The sequence below is a fragment of the Capsicum annuum genome, unplaced genomic scaffold, assembly GCF_002878395.1.
Source record: "Capsicum annuum cultivar UCD-10X-F1 unplaced genomic scaffold, UCD10Xv1.1 ctg79447, whole genome shotgun sequence".
Lineage (NCBI taxonomy): Eukaryota > Viridiplantae > Streptophyta > Magnoliopsida > Solanales > Solanaceae > Capsicum > Capsicum annuum.
The window spans coordinates 15,834-35,096 of NW_025890030.1; the positions used below are offsets into that span (position 1 = coordinate 15,834).

General features: G+C 35.3%; 1 protein-coding gene across 1 annotated transcript; it reads left to right on the plus strand.

Annotated features, from left to right (window-relative positions):
- Window positions 1–16,820: 16,820 nt before the first annotated feature.
- LOC124895049 (non-specific lipid-transfer protein 2-like) lies at window positions 16,821–17,182 on the plus strand. The gene is made up of 2 exons (XM_047405511.1): window positions 16,821–16,946; window positions 17,066–17,182. The coding sequence occupies exons 1-2, from the start codon at window positions 16,821–16,823 to the stop codon at window positions 17,180–17,182; spliced, it is 243 nt and encodes an 80-aa protein (XP_047261467.1).
- The last annotated feature ends 2,081 nt before the right edge of the window (window positions 17,183–19,263 follow it).

Below are 19,263 nucleotides of genomic sequence, written 5' to 3' on the forward strand. Positions count from 1 at the left end.
GCAAAAATTAGGTGTCAACAGCTGCCCCCTCCCTTTGGGTAGGGTGGATGTAAGTAACTCTGGGCAAAGGGAGGTTGACGTTCCTAATTTTTATCCGACCATAGATTCGAATCTGAAGGAGGTTGGTTTTTACACGAGTTTCATAGAGTCATGGCCGGACCTCGATATTTGGTTTTCTACATTTCTCAGGTTACATGAGAATTCAGGCCACTTATAGATCATAGAGCTTGATTTAAAGCACGATTTTCAAAAAATTCACAAGTTATCTCAGTTTTAGAGTATTTGATAAAATTGAGAAATTGGGGAATAAATGGATTAGGGGGGAGGTTAGAATGCAGTCGAGTTTTCTACATAGATCCCAGCCTACATATCCCCAAGATTTTAGGGAATCAAATTGCTTGTAGTTCGACTCAATCGGTAGAAAAGATAGTCTTTTATTTCAGACCATCTTTGGCTCGAAGTGAGTGACAAGTTGATCGAGTTGTAGAAAAGAGGCTTGTAACCTATTAACCATGAATGTGGGATCTTTCACATCCATAGTCAAGAACTTACCTGGACATAATTTCCAAAACTCTAAGTGTGTTGCCACCCGAATTTGAAATGAAGAGAAGGTCACCCTCGGCATGAGTTTAGAAATATCCCGAAGGTATAGCTGAAACTAGAATATCCTGAAATACCCACATGTCTTCTAATAGAGGCGTGGTTGGATGGTGGTGGTGATCATTATTTAGATCGAGTCTAGAGATTTTGACATCCCTCTCCAGACTATGTCCTGTTTTGCCACTGAGAAAGAGTTCCACGTTGTGCTGCGTCCTTTTTAGAGTTGTCCGCACCTATGGTTTTGATTTGAGATTTTTATCCTTTCGGATGCTCTCGACAATTTCTCACACAAAAATCATTAGTGATAAGCTTAATTCATAAAAGAAGTATGTAGTATTTTACCATATCTCCGCATGAGTTATTGTCTAAAAAGTGAAGTCATCCTTTCTTGTACCTTCAGAGTGGGGTGGCCCTTTTGGACACCGGTGATACTTTTGCAGAACGGTCCCTACAATAGTGTAATCTTATACTAGTGTGGCAACCCTTTTGGTTACCTGTATCACTTGTTGTATGTGGAATGATGAACTCTCTGGTTATAGCCGATGATTGATTTATAAATTTTCCATAAATTGTCAATCTTTGGATAATATTGCGTATTATTTGATTGTTGGATATGAGGCGACTTACAGATATCCTTTGAATTGTTAGCTTTTAGGCAATCCTGCATATTATCCGACTTTGGATAAGAGATGGCTTACAGATATCTCTCCAATCGCTACTTTTTAGGTGTTCCTGCACATCATCTGACCTTGGATACAATATGACTTATAGATAATCCCTCAAATTGTTAGTCTTTGGGTAATCCTGCACATAATCGATCTTGGATATGACGCAGCTTATAGAGAACCCTCAGACATATCAATTTGACAGTCTTGCATATCCTTCGGTAAGGATTTAGTTGCGACTTACGGATAACCTTTGAACTATCAACTTTTGGGCGATCTTGCACACCATCCAGTTAGGATGTTGTTGTGTCTTACGGATGACCTATAGGCTATCAACTCATAGGTGGTCTTGCACACTATTCTATTTCAAACAATGTGACTTATAGGTGACCCTCAAATTGTCAATTTCCAGGAAACCTTCTTTATCATTCATCTTTAGATAGCGACTTAAAGGCATCCCTTCAAATTGTGTATCCTCGATGCATTCATATTCTGATTCATAAAATGATGAGATATCCTCGACGCCAGCATTTCTGTCTAGCATGTCAACAGATATTGAATTCCTTCTAGGGCGATGGTATGAGATGGCCTTTGCGGAAATGATATGTAATGGCCCTTGCAGCGATGATATGCAATAGCCATTGCGGCGATGATATGCAAAAGCCATTGTGTCTATGATATGCAATAGCCATTGTGGCTCTGATATGCAATAGCCATTGTGGCGATGATATGCAATAGCCATTGTGGCTCTGATATGCAATAGCCATTGTGGTGATGACATGCAATAGCCATTGTGGCGATGATATGCAATAGCACTTGTGGCAATGATATGCAATAGCCATTATGGTGATGATATGCAATAGCCATTGTGGCGATGATATGCAATAGCCCTTGTGGTAATGATATGTAATAGCCATTATGGCAATGATATGCAATAGTCATTGTGGCGATGATATGTAATAGCCATTGTGGTGATGATATGCAATAGCTATTATCGCGATGATATGAAATAGCCATTGTGGCGATGATATACAATAGCCCTTATGGCGATGATATGCAATAGCCATTGTGGCGATGATATGCAATAGCTATTGTGGCGATGATAGCAATAGCCATTGTGGCGATGATATGCAATAGCCATTATGGCGATGATATGCAATAGCCTTTGTGGCAATGATACGCAATATAGCCATTGTCGCGCTGATATGCAATAGTCATTGTGGCGATGATATGCAATAGCCATTGTGGCGATGATATGCAATAGCCCTTGAGGCAATGCCTTGCGGCTATGATGTGTAATTTTACCTGATTTTATTTGTCAGCGTCCTGCTTTCTACATGTACCTGTACTCAAGGTAGACGATTAGTAGACATAAAGTCGCTTTTAATAGTGACTATTTTTAGGAAACATCTAAATACAATATGTGTAAAGAAGACAAAGAGCTTTTGTTTGTCGCCTATGATCTCGAGAAATGAGATGGACAAATCAAAAGGTCCTCAATAAATGGGCGTTAAACCTATTTTTAGGGCTACCCTAAAATACCATTCTTGGGTATTAATGCTCTGTTGTGGCTTCCATTTTGCTCGGGGATTTTTGAAAGAGACCCTCATTTTGTATATTGAACCCTGCATCCATAGAAAAATAATTAGTTTGAATGAAATTACTCCGTGTTGACCTTCTTTGATACTTGATTTGCTCTTTTCCATCTCTTGGGCATTCCACCATATCAGGACTTCCACCCTGAAATTCCATCCCAAATGATGTCTAGGCAAATACTAAATAAGTGAGTCGTAAGATTTTTGGAAAATAGTCTTAAATTTTTGAAAATAATTTTGAAAACTTCTATAAAACTTTAGAAAATACCTGCCATTCATGTCATGTACTATATTCGATGGATGGTTTCCAAATCTCATGATTATTGTTGTAGGGTTTCTTCAAGTAGTTCTATCATAGCCAAAAATTGAGTCTATCCAGACTTTGTTATAGTTGGTGGCTTCCAAAGCTTTAACCTCTGGTACTGGGGAATTTGGAATATGTTTTGGTATTTGGTGGAAATTTTGAGGTCTTCCTCAAAATTTATGCCCCAGTTTAAAGTTGTTTGAGATGATACCAATCCGAGTGGATCTGAAGTCTTTGTTGATCTTCATTATTTTGGTTGGATGTCGATCTTCTCTTGTGAATTTTTGAGATTCCTTCTCGAAAATTCTGCCTCAGTTTTCCTTTCCTGGGGTTATATGACTGAGCCGTTGGGGCGCTTACGTATCCCATTGAAGTAGGAATCAGGTCAAACGTAGTTCAGGCCTACGCTAGGGGTATACAAAGAAAAATCTAATGGGTTGATCGAAGCCGACATAGGCCTCCTACGTATCTCATTCTTGAGAATTTAGGTCATCACGTAGTTCATACCTAAGAGGAAAGATAAATTATCCTAAGGGGTTGACCGAAGCCGACATAGGCTGCCTACGTATCCCTTTCTTGGGAATTCAGGTCAAACGTAGTTCGTATATAAAAGGAAAGGGTAAGTTTTCCTAAGGGGTTGACCGAAGCCGACATAGGCCGCCTATGTATCCCTTTTTGGGAACTCAGGTCAAACATAGTTGGTACATAAAAAGAAAGGATAAGTTTTCCTAAGGGGTTGACTGAAGCCGATATAGGCCGCCTACGTATCCCATTCTTGGAAATTCAGGTCAAACATAGTTTGTACATAAAAAGAAAGGATTCTAGGCGATTACACATCATAAAATTGATACAATTATAAAGGCGATTACAAATAAGCCCAGAAATAAAAACTATAACATCTTTCAAGCATGGTATATCTTTACTGCATCAGAATCGATTGGTTTGGTCCATTCTTGATCATCCATCTCGGGTAGTATTAGGGCTCCTCTAGGTTGGGCTTCTTTTGATTTTCACATTCCTCTGTATCTACTACTAACTACTCCTCATCACCTTTTTAGTTCATTATTATTTCCTTCGCCTTGTTCGCCTTACCCTTGACGTGACATGACATTGACAGGTTTTTTAAATTATTGCGACCAAAACAAACCATGCTAGATAATCATATTTAAAAAGTAACTTCTTAAAAAAGGGAGGCCTTTTGGAAAATAAATAAAAACTATGGCTTATGACCCACACAAATGTGGGCCCATGCCTTTTTGAAAGTTGTAAAACACGAAACAAAAATTTGAGACATAAAAGAGTGGATAGCGGGGCGTCCTCCGGATCATCACCGATTTTAAAAACTATTAGTAATTGCCCTTTTATCTACCGTAATGAGTGAAGGGTTATAAGTGGAGTGGAGGTCCAGTTTTGCAAGGCCTCCCACGATACAATCTTCTTTACCCCACCAGACTTTGGAAAACCATCTGGTAGAGCATTGTATCCTTTGAACAGATCTTTTATCCCATCCCCAAGACCATCATCATTTGAAACCTCATGTACGGGAAATGACTGGTACAAGATCGGCAAGGGCCTAAAAAGACTCTCCTTTGAATTATCTTCGATCTCATTTTTCCTTCTTGGATGGTACTCTATCCTATGCTTAAATTCTTTTTTCGGGACCATAACAAGCTCAAAAATTCCTTCCAAATCCTTACTTGAGGCGGCCACAACTTTCTCTATTTTCTCCACCTCTTCTGTTCTTCTGAGTCCTTCTGAATTTACCTTAACGATGGCCTTGCTAGACGCCCATTGACCATCTATTTCAATCATGTTAACTGTAGGTCCCCCATGGTTAGGCAACGGATTAATGTTAACATTTATTATCGGCGACTGAAGTGTGATGACCTTCTGATCGATCAAATCTTGGATCTTATGTTTCAAGTTAATACAATCCTCGGTACTGTGCCCCGCTGCTCCTGAATGATAGGCAAAATTTTGATCGGGATGATAAAACTGGGAGTTGGGATCGATAGGCTTTGGTTGAATCGATTGCAAATAACCAGCTTTCATAAATCTTCCGAAGAGCTGGGTACGACTTTCAGCTAGCAGTGTGAAGTTTCGAGGAGGTTTTTTTTCAAATTTTGGACGTGGAGAGTTATAATGATTCTTATTTATGGGGGGAGGTACTTGATGATAATTTGGAGACATTTGGATGTTTATTTGGTTATTTGGAAAAGTAGTTTGAGTATGAGGCTGATAATTTAGTTGTGGAACTTGGTACTGGGGTAAAATATTTGGATTTGGAGCTTGACATTGGGGTTGAGCATAGAATATAGGCTGAAAACTTGGTGATGATGATGAGGAAAGAATTTTTCTAGGCTTGAATTTCCTTTTTAACTTATCAACAGAATTAGTAGAGACCACAGTCGCATCCTCTCTTTTCTTCTTCGAAAATGCAGAAGATTCAGATGATGTTGGGGTTTTGATAATTTTTCCTGTTCGGATGCCTTCCTCTAATGATTCCCCAATCTTTACTAAATCTGTGAAAGTTGCTTGGACCGCGAATACCATCCTGGTATAAAATTCTCCTTCCTGTGCACAAGAGAAAACTGATACCATTTCTTCCTCAGGCATGGGAGGTTATACTTTAGCAGCCTCTTTTCTCCAATGAAAAACATAGTCTCGAAAACTCTTATCATTCTTCGGTTTGATCCGATCTAGTGAATATCGTTCAGGGACTATTTCAATATTGAATGCGAACCGGTCAAGGAAAACCTTTGGCCAATGCTTTCCAACCAGTCAACTTTTTTGGCTCCTGAGACATGAACAACTCCAAGGCTTCACCATTCAAACTTCGACTGAATAGGCGCATCAATAGCGCTTCATTTTTCCCTATCCCTACCAGTTGCTCACAGTACTTTCTTAGATAGGCCATTGGATTTCCGGTACCATCAAACATCTCAAACTTAGGGACTTTGTACCCTTCTGGTAGATCTACTCCCGGGTGAACACATAAATCGTCATACCCTAAACCGTCGTGGTCCTTGGCTCCATGAGACTCTTTCTTCCTTATGATCTCTTCATTCATAGCTAGCAACTTCAGTTCATGCTCGATCCTTCACTCTTTCTCCTTCTTCTCGTAATGGTCTATCTCGAGATGAGGAAGGGGATTATAGATATTAGGGGATATAATGGCGTGAGGAGGATTTGGAAGGGAGGCTTGATTTTGCAGATGGGGGGAATTTGGTTGGTAAGTGGGGGGGACATTTTGGAAATTGGGAAGGTTCCGTGGACCTTGTGAGTAGTTTGCTGGAATATGAGAAGGATTTTTAGGATTTGAAAATGAATTTGGTGGATTCGAAGGTAGATTTAATATATTTTGTGGGTTTGGGAGTGAATCATGCGGATTTAGGAATGCATTTTGTTGATATGAAAATGTGTTTTGAGGATTTGGGAATGTATTCGGAGACAGATTTTGTGGGGTTAAAGATGGATTTTGCGGATGGTAGGCGTCTGGGTTATTTTCATGATTGGTATTTTGGATCAATGGAGGAGTAGAGATGGATGATACATTATTCAGCTGATCCCCGAGAATAGGGGTGCTGAGGGGAGGAATTTGGAGTGGAGTCCCGTGTTTCCTCGGAGCAGGGGCATTGACGGTGATGGCCAAGTTAGCCAAATCTCGAGTGCGATTTACTTTCTCCTGATGCATTTCTAACTTTCTTGCCAGTTCCGCAATCATTTCATTCTGTTCTGCTATCATATTATCCCTAGTAGTCAGTGCGCTTTCTTCGTCATTTCCTGTCATTTCTGGATGATGGTCAGAGGATGGGATTTTGTGCGCTTTCGATCGGGTGAAGTAGGGATGTTCTTCCAGCTTATATCAACACGGAGTAATTTCTATTATCTGTAAAGTAAAACAACTCAAAGGCAGATGTGTTAGTTTCCGTATATGATAAGTAATGCAAAATATTTGACAGGAAATAACCAAATAGAGTTGATTGAGTCATAGGCAAATTCATCCATAGGAGCATAGCGGATAAACTTGCTTTTGATCCAAACAAGCACACAAAATAGTTATATTACACAAAACATTATAATAATGCGTATCCTAACTGGGGTGACCCTTTTTGAGCCAAGGGTTCAGGCCTAACGATTTAGAAGAAAATATATGCTTCCTTAAAGTCAATCCATTATCCCTCAACTTATATAGACACGAAAAGGGCATAAATGCCTACAAAAGATAACAAAAGAGGGATACAATCTTGAGGGAAAAAAGGAAAAAACAAGAAAGAGGATAAGTTCCCGCGCAGGGGAAATAGAAAAAATAGCTACTGGAGGCTCCTTCGTCTGCCTTTGCCTTCTTTGCCTCGTCCACTTCTTTTATTGGTGACATCCGTTGACGTTAAAACTATGCCTTAGATGCCATGCAACTATCCAAATCGATCAATTTCTTGCTTGGCTTGTTTCAATTCCTTCGTCAATCGATGTACGATTGAGACATCCTAGTATAAAAGTGAGTAAAGCAAGTCTTCTCCCGACCCCCAAAGGTAATAGATTGGATTAAACAAACATGTATTTCTTCAACACATAAATATGATTTGTCTGTAATTGACTCAGGGTCAATAGACACAGGGCAAGTTTTCTAATGGGCCCAATACCCCGCTCTGGTATTGGGTCGTCCTAGGCTCATGCTTAAAATAGAGTTTTGGTTTCATTCTATCCTCGGTGTCTAGAGTGGGTTTGAACACTGGTTCTTAAGCGGACAACTTGTGTTTGAAAATACAAACAGCCATCAGGCGAATCACGTGCTAATAAACTGTTTGTAATTCCAACACATTTTTGGAATTGATCAATAGGGGCCGGAATACCCACGAAACCCCAAAATAGTTTAAATAATGTAGGAATATGCTATGAGATGTGATAGTTAAACTTTACAGAATCGAAACATATAAACATATAAACAGTTAATCAAAAGACGAAATCAAACATTTGATTAGAACCTAGTTACAAATCCCCAACAGAGTTGCCATTTCTGTTTTGCGGAAATTTTGACTTTTGAAAGAGAGTCGCCACTTAATTTTGAAAAGGAATTAAGAAACCTTTAGAGAGTTACTTCAAACGATTTAAAACAGAAAAATCATTTTAAGTTAGAGATTCTAGATAAGCGGTTTCTATTAACGTTTTAGGAAGGTGTTAGGCACCTAAAACGTCCACTAACTTGCTGTTATCCGGATTGTTTGAAAATCTTCTTTTGATTAACTTTGAAAAGATTAATTTTGTCGAAAAGTGAATGATTTTTAAAAAGAAAGCGATTTTGGAAATATTTGGGTGTTTATGCAAAACTAGTTTTTTAGCAACTTAACTAAGGATTTAACAAGGTTCGCCAAGCACATAATGAAAACAAACATAAAGAACAGAGGGAAAGGGAGGAAGTAAGGGATTTAGGCCATCGATCCAAATTAATGAGACCTGTCCTAGTCTAAATGGGGTTTCGATCCATTTCACCTGTCCTAATCTAGTTTTCAAGTCTTTGGCTCGAGTCTTTCTCCACCTGTATTAAATACAACTTTGGCTTCGAGGCCCAAATGAATGAATAAATAAATGACTAAATGTATAAATAAATGACCAAATGAATAAATAAAAAGAATACAATAATAAAAATCGAGACTTTTCAAGTCTCTTAGCGACCTCTTTTATGGGTTTTGACCCATTTTCCTTCTTTGTCTATCTTCTAGCACCCACACGCCATGTAGTGGACCATGATTTTAAACTTCGAACTTGACTCGAAGGGGTGAGCCTCATTTACCCATTACGAAATGCAGGAGGAGAGGAGTCCATTTGGACTCGAGATATTTTTTTTTTTGCATGCAAAGAAAAGATAAAGAAATTATTATATGTTCAAGGCATAAAAGTGACATATTTCAAAGTAAAAGAAACTATCAAAAACCAATTTTTGAATGACAAGAATAAGCACACTTGCACAAGAATGAGAGTCAACAAATAAAAAATGCAAAGCAAAAGTTTCACAATCATACTAAGCATGAGTCAAAAATATCCAAATAATTTTATTTAGCCGCAAAAGTTCGAACTTTCTTATCATTTTGAAAAGACAACATACGGACAAAGAAGAATAAACATCTTGGATGAAAAATAAAGCTAGCACTTCATATCTTATATGAGGGTTTTGATATCCATTAAAATAATTAGTAAACAAATGACAAATTCTTATCTTAACTAATTGCTATTTTTATTAAGGCTCAACAAATAATAATAACTATTCTTCCAACATAAAATAAATAACTTTACATGCTAAAAAAATATATCTACCAACAATAAGTTTAAACAAGACATGAGTATTGTTTTTCAAGTAAAGATCTAAACTTGATCCAAAATAATCAAAGAATAAAGTAAAAAAAGAGAAACAATCAATATTATCTATTCTTTTCAACATAAAGGAAATAACTTTACATGCTAAAAACAAATATATCTAGCAACAATAAGTTTAAACAAGACATGAGTATCGTTTTTCAAGTAAAGATCTAAACTTTATTCAAATAATCAAAGAATAAGGTGAAAAGACAAACCATTCAACATTAACTATTCTTCTAAACATAAAGAAAATAACTTTACATACTAAAAACAACTGTATCCAACAACAATGAGTTTAAAAAAAATATAAATACATCTTTTAAGCAAAGATTGAAACTTTATCCAAAATAATCAAAGAATAAAGTCAGAAAAGGCACATACAACTATTGCTAGCTCATTTTTATATCATGAACATGAAAATAATTAGAATATCGATACCACAACGTCCTAGGGCCTTCAAGGCCATCTATAACATACAATTCCAACAAATAAAATTATATCTATGAACTACGAAGAAGAAAAAAGATGAAGAGAAAAACGATAATAAAAATTAAAATAATAAAAAAAGAAAAAAGAAGGTATGTTTACCTTTTGGGGGGCATCAAAACGAGACTACGAGCTTCGTTGGAATCAACCACCACCGAAAAACGTTGTCGGCAACTCAAAAATTTAGATTAGCCGATCAGCTTTATGAAACAAAAATTTTTACTAAATAAAAATAATTATTTTTGCTCAAAAGGATTTTTTCACCTTTTCAGCCTTTTTTTTTTCTTCCTCCTCTCCTCCTCTCTCTACCAAAGTAGTGGTAGTATTTAAGGAGAGAATGAGGTATTTTTTTTCCCTTTTCCACTAATGTGGGAGAAAAGTATTTATAGAAAAGGATAAAGATTTATTTCTTGTCATCCACCAATGTGGGACAAAAAGCATTTAGGGGGGTTTTTGGAATGTAAAAATTAAAGATAAGGTGAGGTGGAAGATAATGTGGGGGGAAATAGTACAATGTAGTAGAATCTTTGAATTTCAAAATTGGAAAAGGACAAAGTTGGGGGGAATAGTACAATGTATTACAATTTGAATTTATTTTTTGGTGGAAATTGGGTAAAAGTTATGAAAGTTCTTGAGAATTTTGGGGTTATTTAAAATATAACCCAATTGGAATTTAAAATTTAGCCATATTTATTTATTTTGACCAAATTAAAAATTAATTGATGAATTGCATTGCAATATGACCAATTTTCAATTATGGTCAAATCTAATAGATTGGCTAAATTAAATTAAAATTCGATACAAATTAATACCTTTTTTTTAATCCCGAGCTTCTTGATTTAATAAAATGAATGCATATTTATCCAAATAAATTATTTTTGAGAGTAAATTATATTTAAATTAAGATTTTAATCATTTAAATTTATTTTCAAGATAAGCCCTAATTAAATCCGATATTTTATAAAATAAATATTTAAGTAACAAATTATATAATCTCACATAACTGAACACGATAGTATATAATCACTACTTAAAATGACAAAATCACATACGAAAAATATTTTAAGTTTTTTTTTTATTTGGATGAAATAATTAAAAACTGAAGAAACTCAGGATGAAATTTAGTCATGGAGGGCAAAAAGTAGGTGTCAACAAGTATCATATCTTCTAAGGAGTAATCCAACATCAAGTCCATGATTTGGTACTTGTAATCCATCACTCAAATATTCGGTGGAAGCAACAACAAGAAAAATGCAATCCCTACGTTCGTAAAATCCAGATAGTCCATATCTTGCAATTAATGTAGGCGTTGTCAAATTATGAAATGAAACTAAATCATGATACTTGATTGATACTTACAGGGTACCAATGGGTTGTTGAACAATTCCTTCAACATATTCTATATCAAATGGATTACCTATTTTATCCCAACATGCTTCAATCGTAGACCAATCAGTACAAATCTTTTGGTTCAAAAAGCCACTTATACTAAGGTAAGTAGGCAATATTTGACAAGCTTTATATCTCAGAAGATGGCCCAGAAAGTCTCCTTCCCAATATCGAGTCATAAACTCAGATACACCTCTCTTTTAGAACGACGACAACCAACATTCAATGGAATTCATCACCATAATTGATTGGGATATATAATTCATCGACTAAATGACAAGGTAAACCAGCTGGAATGCTAAAACCTTTAATGATTTTGATTAAATATTTCTTATTTCGAAAAACTTCTGATTGTTGTTGACAATACCTATCTTACCATTATTGATGTAAACTTTGTACAAATAATTGTCATTGTGTATCTATATTGTTCTTGTGTTTGTAACCTGGCCTTCTTTCGAAGGTAGTAAAAAATGGCATCGATTTGTTGCACATATTATCAAACATTTCAGATTACACGATTATAAAATTAATACACACATACAATTAAATAAAGTATTAATAGTAAGATGTATGACATTTAAACCTCATCATTCCAGCAACTTTGGGGCTGTGACATCAAATAGAACCAATTTTTCATTTTGGGATGTGCAACAACAAAGTCGAACATACCAAAATCAAGACTCGATTCATTCACTTTGTAGTGTTCGTCATTTTATTTTCTGCATGATTTATATGTGTTAATGTTATGGTTTTACAACAAGAATTGTATAAATCAATATCTTTTAAAATGGTTTATCTACCTGCCGGCATGAAGCTTTTACAACCCATCGACAATCCATTCTAAATAGTCGTTGATCATCTTTGTTAGTTTTTTAGAGCTTCATCCGAGATGTTGAACCCTTCAAATGGATAATTCTTTCGTTCTTTCGGACTGACAGACTTTACTTTTTCTACATCTTTAGAAGCAGTTGATGGATTATCAACTGTGATATTATACTGTTCAGCAGTAGCTTCTACTATGACATCCAGCTGGAAAACCAGAATTGTCAATGCTAATCACAAAGATACAAAAAAAAGTATAATTCATCTATTTTAGCAAATCAAATAGTTCTTTCTTCTTTTTTGAATTTGTCCCAATAAATTATCTATCTGTTGCAACAGATGGATTATCTGCTGGAATAAATTAAAATAGAAGGACGACTTGTATGATAATTTTCAATATATGACCCATTTGTTGTAACATATGACTCATCTTTTTGGAAAAACTAAAATAATTGGAAGTCTTGATTTACTTTGTCCCAATAAATGACCCATCTGTTGCAGCAGATAGGTCATCTGTTATTACAAATTAAAATAGTATGAAGACCTATTTGATTTGATAAAATGGACGACACAAATGTTACAACAGATAATGCATTTGATGTAATAGGTTAGTCAACTATTGCAATAGATGTATATATCTGCTTGATAATTTTCAGCAGATGTGTCATCTGCTGAAACAAATATGTAGTCTATTTATTTGTTGGAGCGGATGGTATATATTCATCATATTTAGCTTATGCTGGTTTTCGTGGCCCTTGTACATTGATCAAAAGTGTAATACAATGACCGAGGAGTTGCAATTTTGCTTTTTACGATGCTTGATGATGCCTTGGAAATTTTTATTTCCTTCTCCCCTTAGCCGCCTTAATCTCTAATGGCGTGTATAAATATAAAATCCTCTTTGATGGAATGGCACCCCTCGTAGATATCAATTTCTTTACAGAAGAAGTTAATATATTTATATCATTAAACACTCCATCATGTTTCTCCTTGTGGTCTTGACATTTGTATGCAGAACATTTGCTAAGAGGGGCAAAACATGTATAACTAGTACGATCATAATCATAATGGTTTGTTGTTTCAAAAACTGTAAGAGAAACATCATTATCCCCAACAGCAGCACCACTACCACTACCACTAACACCACCACCAACTCTATCACCACTAACATCATTAACAATAACAAGCCCACTCTCCAAAATTATTTTTCTTGTGATGGCTACTCCTCCAAGCAATTCCTTTTTTATTCTATCAATGACCTTAGGGTTCGATAAAGTTTGCAGAGACTGTAAAGTAAGAAAAATGACATTTTCGAATCTCGATTGGTCGGAACAAGCCACGGATGCACAATCTAAAATAAATCAACACATATATTAGAATGACTATAAATCATTTAAAAAATCATTCATTAGAATAAAAACTTAATTAGAATTAGACTTACTATTTTCTTCGAGGGATTGAAGAGATCAAGAAATTTTATATTTTTATAAGTTTTGACTGATAACTATCTCAGGATTCTGGACTTGAAACTTCTTCCTGGTAGTTCACTTGTTGTCTCAAATAAGAAATTACTTCAAATGCCCAAACCTATAAAATGACATCAATAAATCAAAAGCATTATTCAATAAAATAAAAGCCCATGGAAAGTTATATAAGTTGACCGTCTTTGGCATTAGCGGAGTCAACAACTATTTAACAGTCATTTTGAAGCTTTTATAACCCCAAGGATGGTTGTTAAATGGCTCACGATCCTCAGAGAGCTTTATTAAACTGAGTGGTATAATGTTGTTGATGTCTCTCGCTCAAAGAATATTATGTACAAACCAAACCAAGAACAATGATTGCTTGTGCTTCTTTGAAAGTCATTTACCTTTCAATGCTTCTATCAAATTTTTATTTTAGAAGCTTGGACCAACAAAGGACACCAAGTCATCACCATCACTTGACTTGTCTTTGCCTTTTTAGGTATGCGGGGTGTTTTTTTTTGGGTTAGAATAGGTATAACTTGAGAAGGAGAAAGAGGATTTAGTCGAATAACTATGGCAAACTCCTTCCAACTAAAACAAACAGGCATGCCACAGTAGTTTATCCACAGCTCATCCATCTTATCTTTATTTTCATACATAAACTTACGCTTGAGAAGATCATAAACCATTTTTTATTTGGAAACGAGCATTGTTGTACTCCAACAAATAAAGATATTGCCCAAAGCAACTATCCCTGAAATAAGCATCCTATTTTTGGTCTCGAAGTATTTTTTTGAAGGCATCAAAAGATTTTCCCATGGTTGACTTAACCACAAAATCCCTAGTTAAATTTATGGCACCATCACACTGCATTCTCACATGATAACTATCGATGCTGAAGGTTTTGACCAACTCTTCAGTGGAAGGGCTATTAGCATTTGAATCATCTCTTTTGAAAAATTTTTCATTCCCATGTTTATTATCTTTTGCTTTTAATTGAGATATTGCTTGTAAAGTAAGTTCATAGAGTGGTGAATGTAGCCTAGCTGCTTCACTTGTTCCTTTACTTGGACTTGATTCAGTTTCTTTTCTTTGGGAGCCATATTATCTAAAGATAACAGTAAAATAAAAAAGATTATAATTGATTAATGCATCGTTATAAAAAGGATAACAGTAAATCTAACATGTACAACAGTAAAATAACAGTTCCAACAGATCACATATTTGCTGCACCAGGTAGGTTATCTATTACAACATATAACTAACCTATTGCAACAGATGAGTAATCTATTGAAAATAATAAAAATAGATCACTCATCTGTTGAAATAGATGACTGGTCAGTGCAACAGATCATTCATCTATTGCAACATATGAGTGATCTATTGGAACTATTATCAACTGTTAATATTGTTTAGATTTCTTCCAACAAAAGAGTCGTCTGTCGCAACTAATGAATGATCTATTAGATTATTCATCTGCAGCATCAGATGGTTCATCTGCAGCATCAGATGGTTCATCTATTGCAGAAAATAAAAACCAGTAGCAAGATTTTGTTCAATAGAAGAACATCAATATCACCATTTAATATCAAATACATCATTTTTTCCAAGAACAACAACAAATCAACCCAGCAACACCAAGACAACACATACACAATAGACACACCAAGAACATCAACAGTGGCCATAAACACTAAAATTGTTGTTTTGTTTGTATAAACACAAACAACAAAAATCAAACTTCAAAAATCTCAACAGACACCAACAAATCAAATCAACAGTTCGATAACAAGAACTGCAATAACAACAAAAAAAATATAATTCACTCTGAAAAGAGAAGGGAAGAAATACCAAAAATTAGGATTTTCTTCAGTCCCCATTTCAAATTTAAGCAACAAATATTGAAATTGTTAACCAATACTAGAAGAGAAGTTGAATCAAGTTCGTCTTTTTTCTTATAATTAAAAACCATAATTTTTACGTGTGAAAGAAGAAAAGGGACGATGAAGAACTTGAAGTTATTGTCGCTGGAGTGCATTGTTGTCATGTCGATTGACAGTTGAAAATTGAAAAGGAACTTGAAGCCCAATTATTTGTCGCCAGAGGTTAAAGTCACCAGGAATTGAAGGGAGAAAGTTGAAGAACTATTGATTGGGATAAGTTGGAGAGAAACTGTCGAGAGACAGAGGGGAGAGATGAGATAGACAGTTATTTTGGAGAGGAGAGGGGTGTAGGTTAATTTGTATTTTTAAAAAGATAAAAAACTTTTGAAAATATTAATCAAGTTCACAATTAACTTAATTAAGTTTTCTAATTATGTTTGACCATTTAAGTTTGTCAATGTCACCAATCCCACAATTAAAACTTAAAAGACACCTTTTCTTCAATTTTCTGAAGAAAGGAAGCACTTTATTAAAGGGGGAAGGACGTAAATTGTCAGGTGTTATTTTTGCAGTTATTTTCTATTTTTTTGGGCTGAAAAATCAATTCTAAATTTTTTACCTCTATTTATCAAGTCCTTGTCCTACTCCATTAGAATCAGAAAGTGGGTAGCAAAAAACTTATATGACGCGATTACAAAGGGGCCCTAAGCCGTAGCGTGGTTCAATAAAAATTTCGCACGTATGAATCAAACCTTACTTAATAGCTTGCGCGCAACACTTCACTTATTATGTATTTATCTGTCCAACAATATTTAATCATCGTATTAAAAATAGATTTTCAATAATATTTGTTCAATTTAAAAAATTAAAGGATAATTTATTTTTTTGTATATATGTTATTATTATTAAAAATTATTCATCACTTAATATATTTTTAAATTATTAAATTTATTATTTAAAGGATGATATAGTAAAATTATTCATATTATTTATTATTTTTAAATATATGGATAAAGTTAATAATGAATAAATATTATTGTACGGAGAGAGTGTATATAGCCTCCTTGAATTAAGCTCAACTCCCAACTAATTCTCTCATTCCTCCATTAATTTATTCTTAATTTTCCTATCTGTAAAAAACCCCAAAGGTCTCAATAGCTTTTGTACCTAACATTTGAGAAACAAATACATTACATGTATCCTCCAATCCACTACTTTATTGTTTTATCTTTTTCTAGTTTCATTTTTTACTAAACATGGAAATGGTTGACAAGAATGCATGCCTTCTGCTTTTGAGCATGGAGGTGGTTGCACCATATGCAGAGACACTTATCTCCGGTCAGGTTACATTTGGATTGCTTGTTACCTCTCTTATCAATAGGGTCTGGTCCCCTCAGAGGCTGTTGCGGTGGATTTAAAGGGTTTATTGGATGCAGCCAAGACCCCAGTGGATCGAAGGACAACATGCACTTATCTAAAATGAGCAGCTAATGTTATTAAGGGCATTGATGTTGATAAAGTCGCTGGTCTCCCTGCCGCTAGTGGTATTAGCATCCCTTACAAGATCAGCCCCTCCACTGACTGCTCCAAGTACGTTAATTCACCTCCTTCCCGTTAGATCTATATTTTGTGCATTGAGAGCATAAAATATGTTCTTAATCTTAGGCATCATTTGTTTGCACTTAATGGAGATCTAAATCTAAATGGTTTAGATTTCAGACCATTAAGTGCATATTATTAAGGTTTTAACTCTAAATAAGTCTGAATAGATCTTAATTATTCAAATCTAGAACCATGTCTTAGGGCTCATTTATTTGCACTTAATGGAGGTCTGAATCTGAATAGTTCAGACTTCAGACCATGCATTTATTTTTTATTAAGATTTTAGCTCTTAATAAGTTTGAATAGGTCTTAGTCATTTAGATCTAGAATCACGTCTTAATAGGTCTGAAGAGGTATTTTGGTGTTGGATAATATTCACCATCACTCTATTTATAATCATCAGTCACCACCACTAACCATCTCTGCCACCGCCATCATTGTCAACCACCACCCATCACCATCAATCACCTCCACCATCACAATCACTATCGACAACAAATATCGCTACCAACCACTATTGTCAACCTCTACCACACCTACTGCCTCTATTATTCTAATTATATTCACCGCCACCACCACCGTCAACAGCACCACCATCATCAACCACTATCGGTCAATCCCTACTATCGACCAACTCATCTATTACAACTAACACCACTGCTAATTACCACTAATACATCACAAACTCTACACATTCTTTGGCAGCCACCACCATTGTCACTATTAACGCCACCTTACCATCACTTCAACCACTACCATCGCTATAATTTATCTCTACTAACAACCATCTCCACCATCACAACTAACAATATCTCCAATTAGCACCAACATATTATCAAACCATCATGCATTCATTTTTTAGTCATCACAATCAACACCTCCAACTACTAACATCAAACAACATTACATCACAACCGCCACCACCACCACCACTATCAACCGCTACCATGATAACAGTCACTACAATACCAACCATCACAATTATCAGCACTAACATTACAAATCATGAACATCAATCATTATCACTGCAACCACCATTATAAATCATCTACTCTATCACAAACAAACATAAATATTTTTTTCAATCAAATAATAATTTTGTTGTATTAAATTACATACTTTTCTGATATATAATTAATTTTTTATTTGAATTGTATTTTTTATTTTATTATATACACAAATAAGTATTTTTTGCATATTCAAATGTTGAAAAACAAACAGTCTTAATCATTCAGTTTTCAGATCCAGAGACAATATCTTAATCATTCAGATGTGCATTTAGATTCAGACCTCTGAGTCTTAAGAAAAAACAAATGCAGCCTTAATAGGTCTGAAGGGATATTCTGGTATTGGATAATATTCACCACTCTATTCATATTCAACAGTCACCACTACTAACCACCTCTGCCACCGTCACCATTATAAACCATCACCCACCACCACCAACCACCTCCATCATCACAACCACCATCGACAAAAAATACCACTACCAACCACAATTGTCAACCACTACCACACCTACTATCTCTTTTATTCTAATCATATTCACCGCCACCATTGTCGTCAACGGCACCACAATCAACAACCACTACCGGCCAATCCCTACTACCAACCGACTCATCTATCACAACTAGCACCATACTAACTATCACTAATACATCATAACCTCTACACATTCTTTGGCCGCCACCACCATTGTCACTAGTAACACCACCTCTACCACCACTTTAACCAGTACCATCACTACAATTTATTTCTACTAACAACCATCTCCACCATCACAACAAATAACATCTCTAACTAGCACCAATACATCATCAATCATCATGCATTCATGTTTCAGCCAACATAATTAACAACTTAAACTATTAAGATCAATCAACGTCACATCACAACAACCACCACCACCATCAATCGCTACCATCATAACAGTCACTATAATACCAACCACTACAATTATCTCCACCAACATTATTAACCACTAACATCAATCATCGCCACTGCAACTACTATTATAAGCCATCTCCACTATCACTAACAAACATAAATATTTTTTCTCAATCAAATACTAATAATTTTGTTGTATTAAATTACATA

Excerpts from the sequence above, each read along its gene's own strand:
- LOC124895049 (XM_047405511.1), top strand. The coding sequence starts at position 16,821 with ATGGAAATGGTTGACAAGAATGCATGCCTTCTGCTTTTGAGCATGGAG. Across the intron at positions 16,947-17,065 it reads TTACCTCTCTTATCAATAGG|GGCATTGATGTTGATAAAGT; the intron begins GTCTGGTCCCCT and ends AATGTTATTAAG.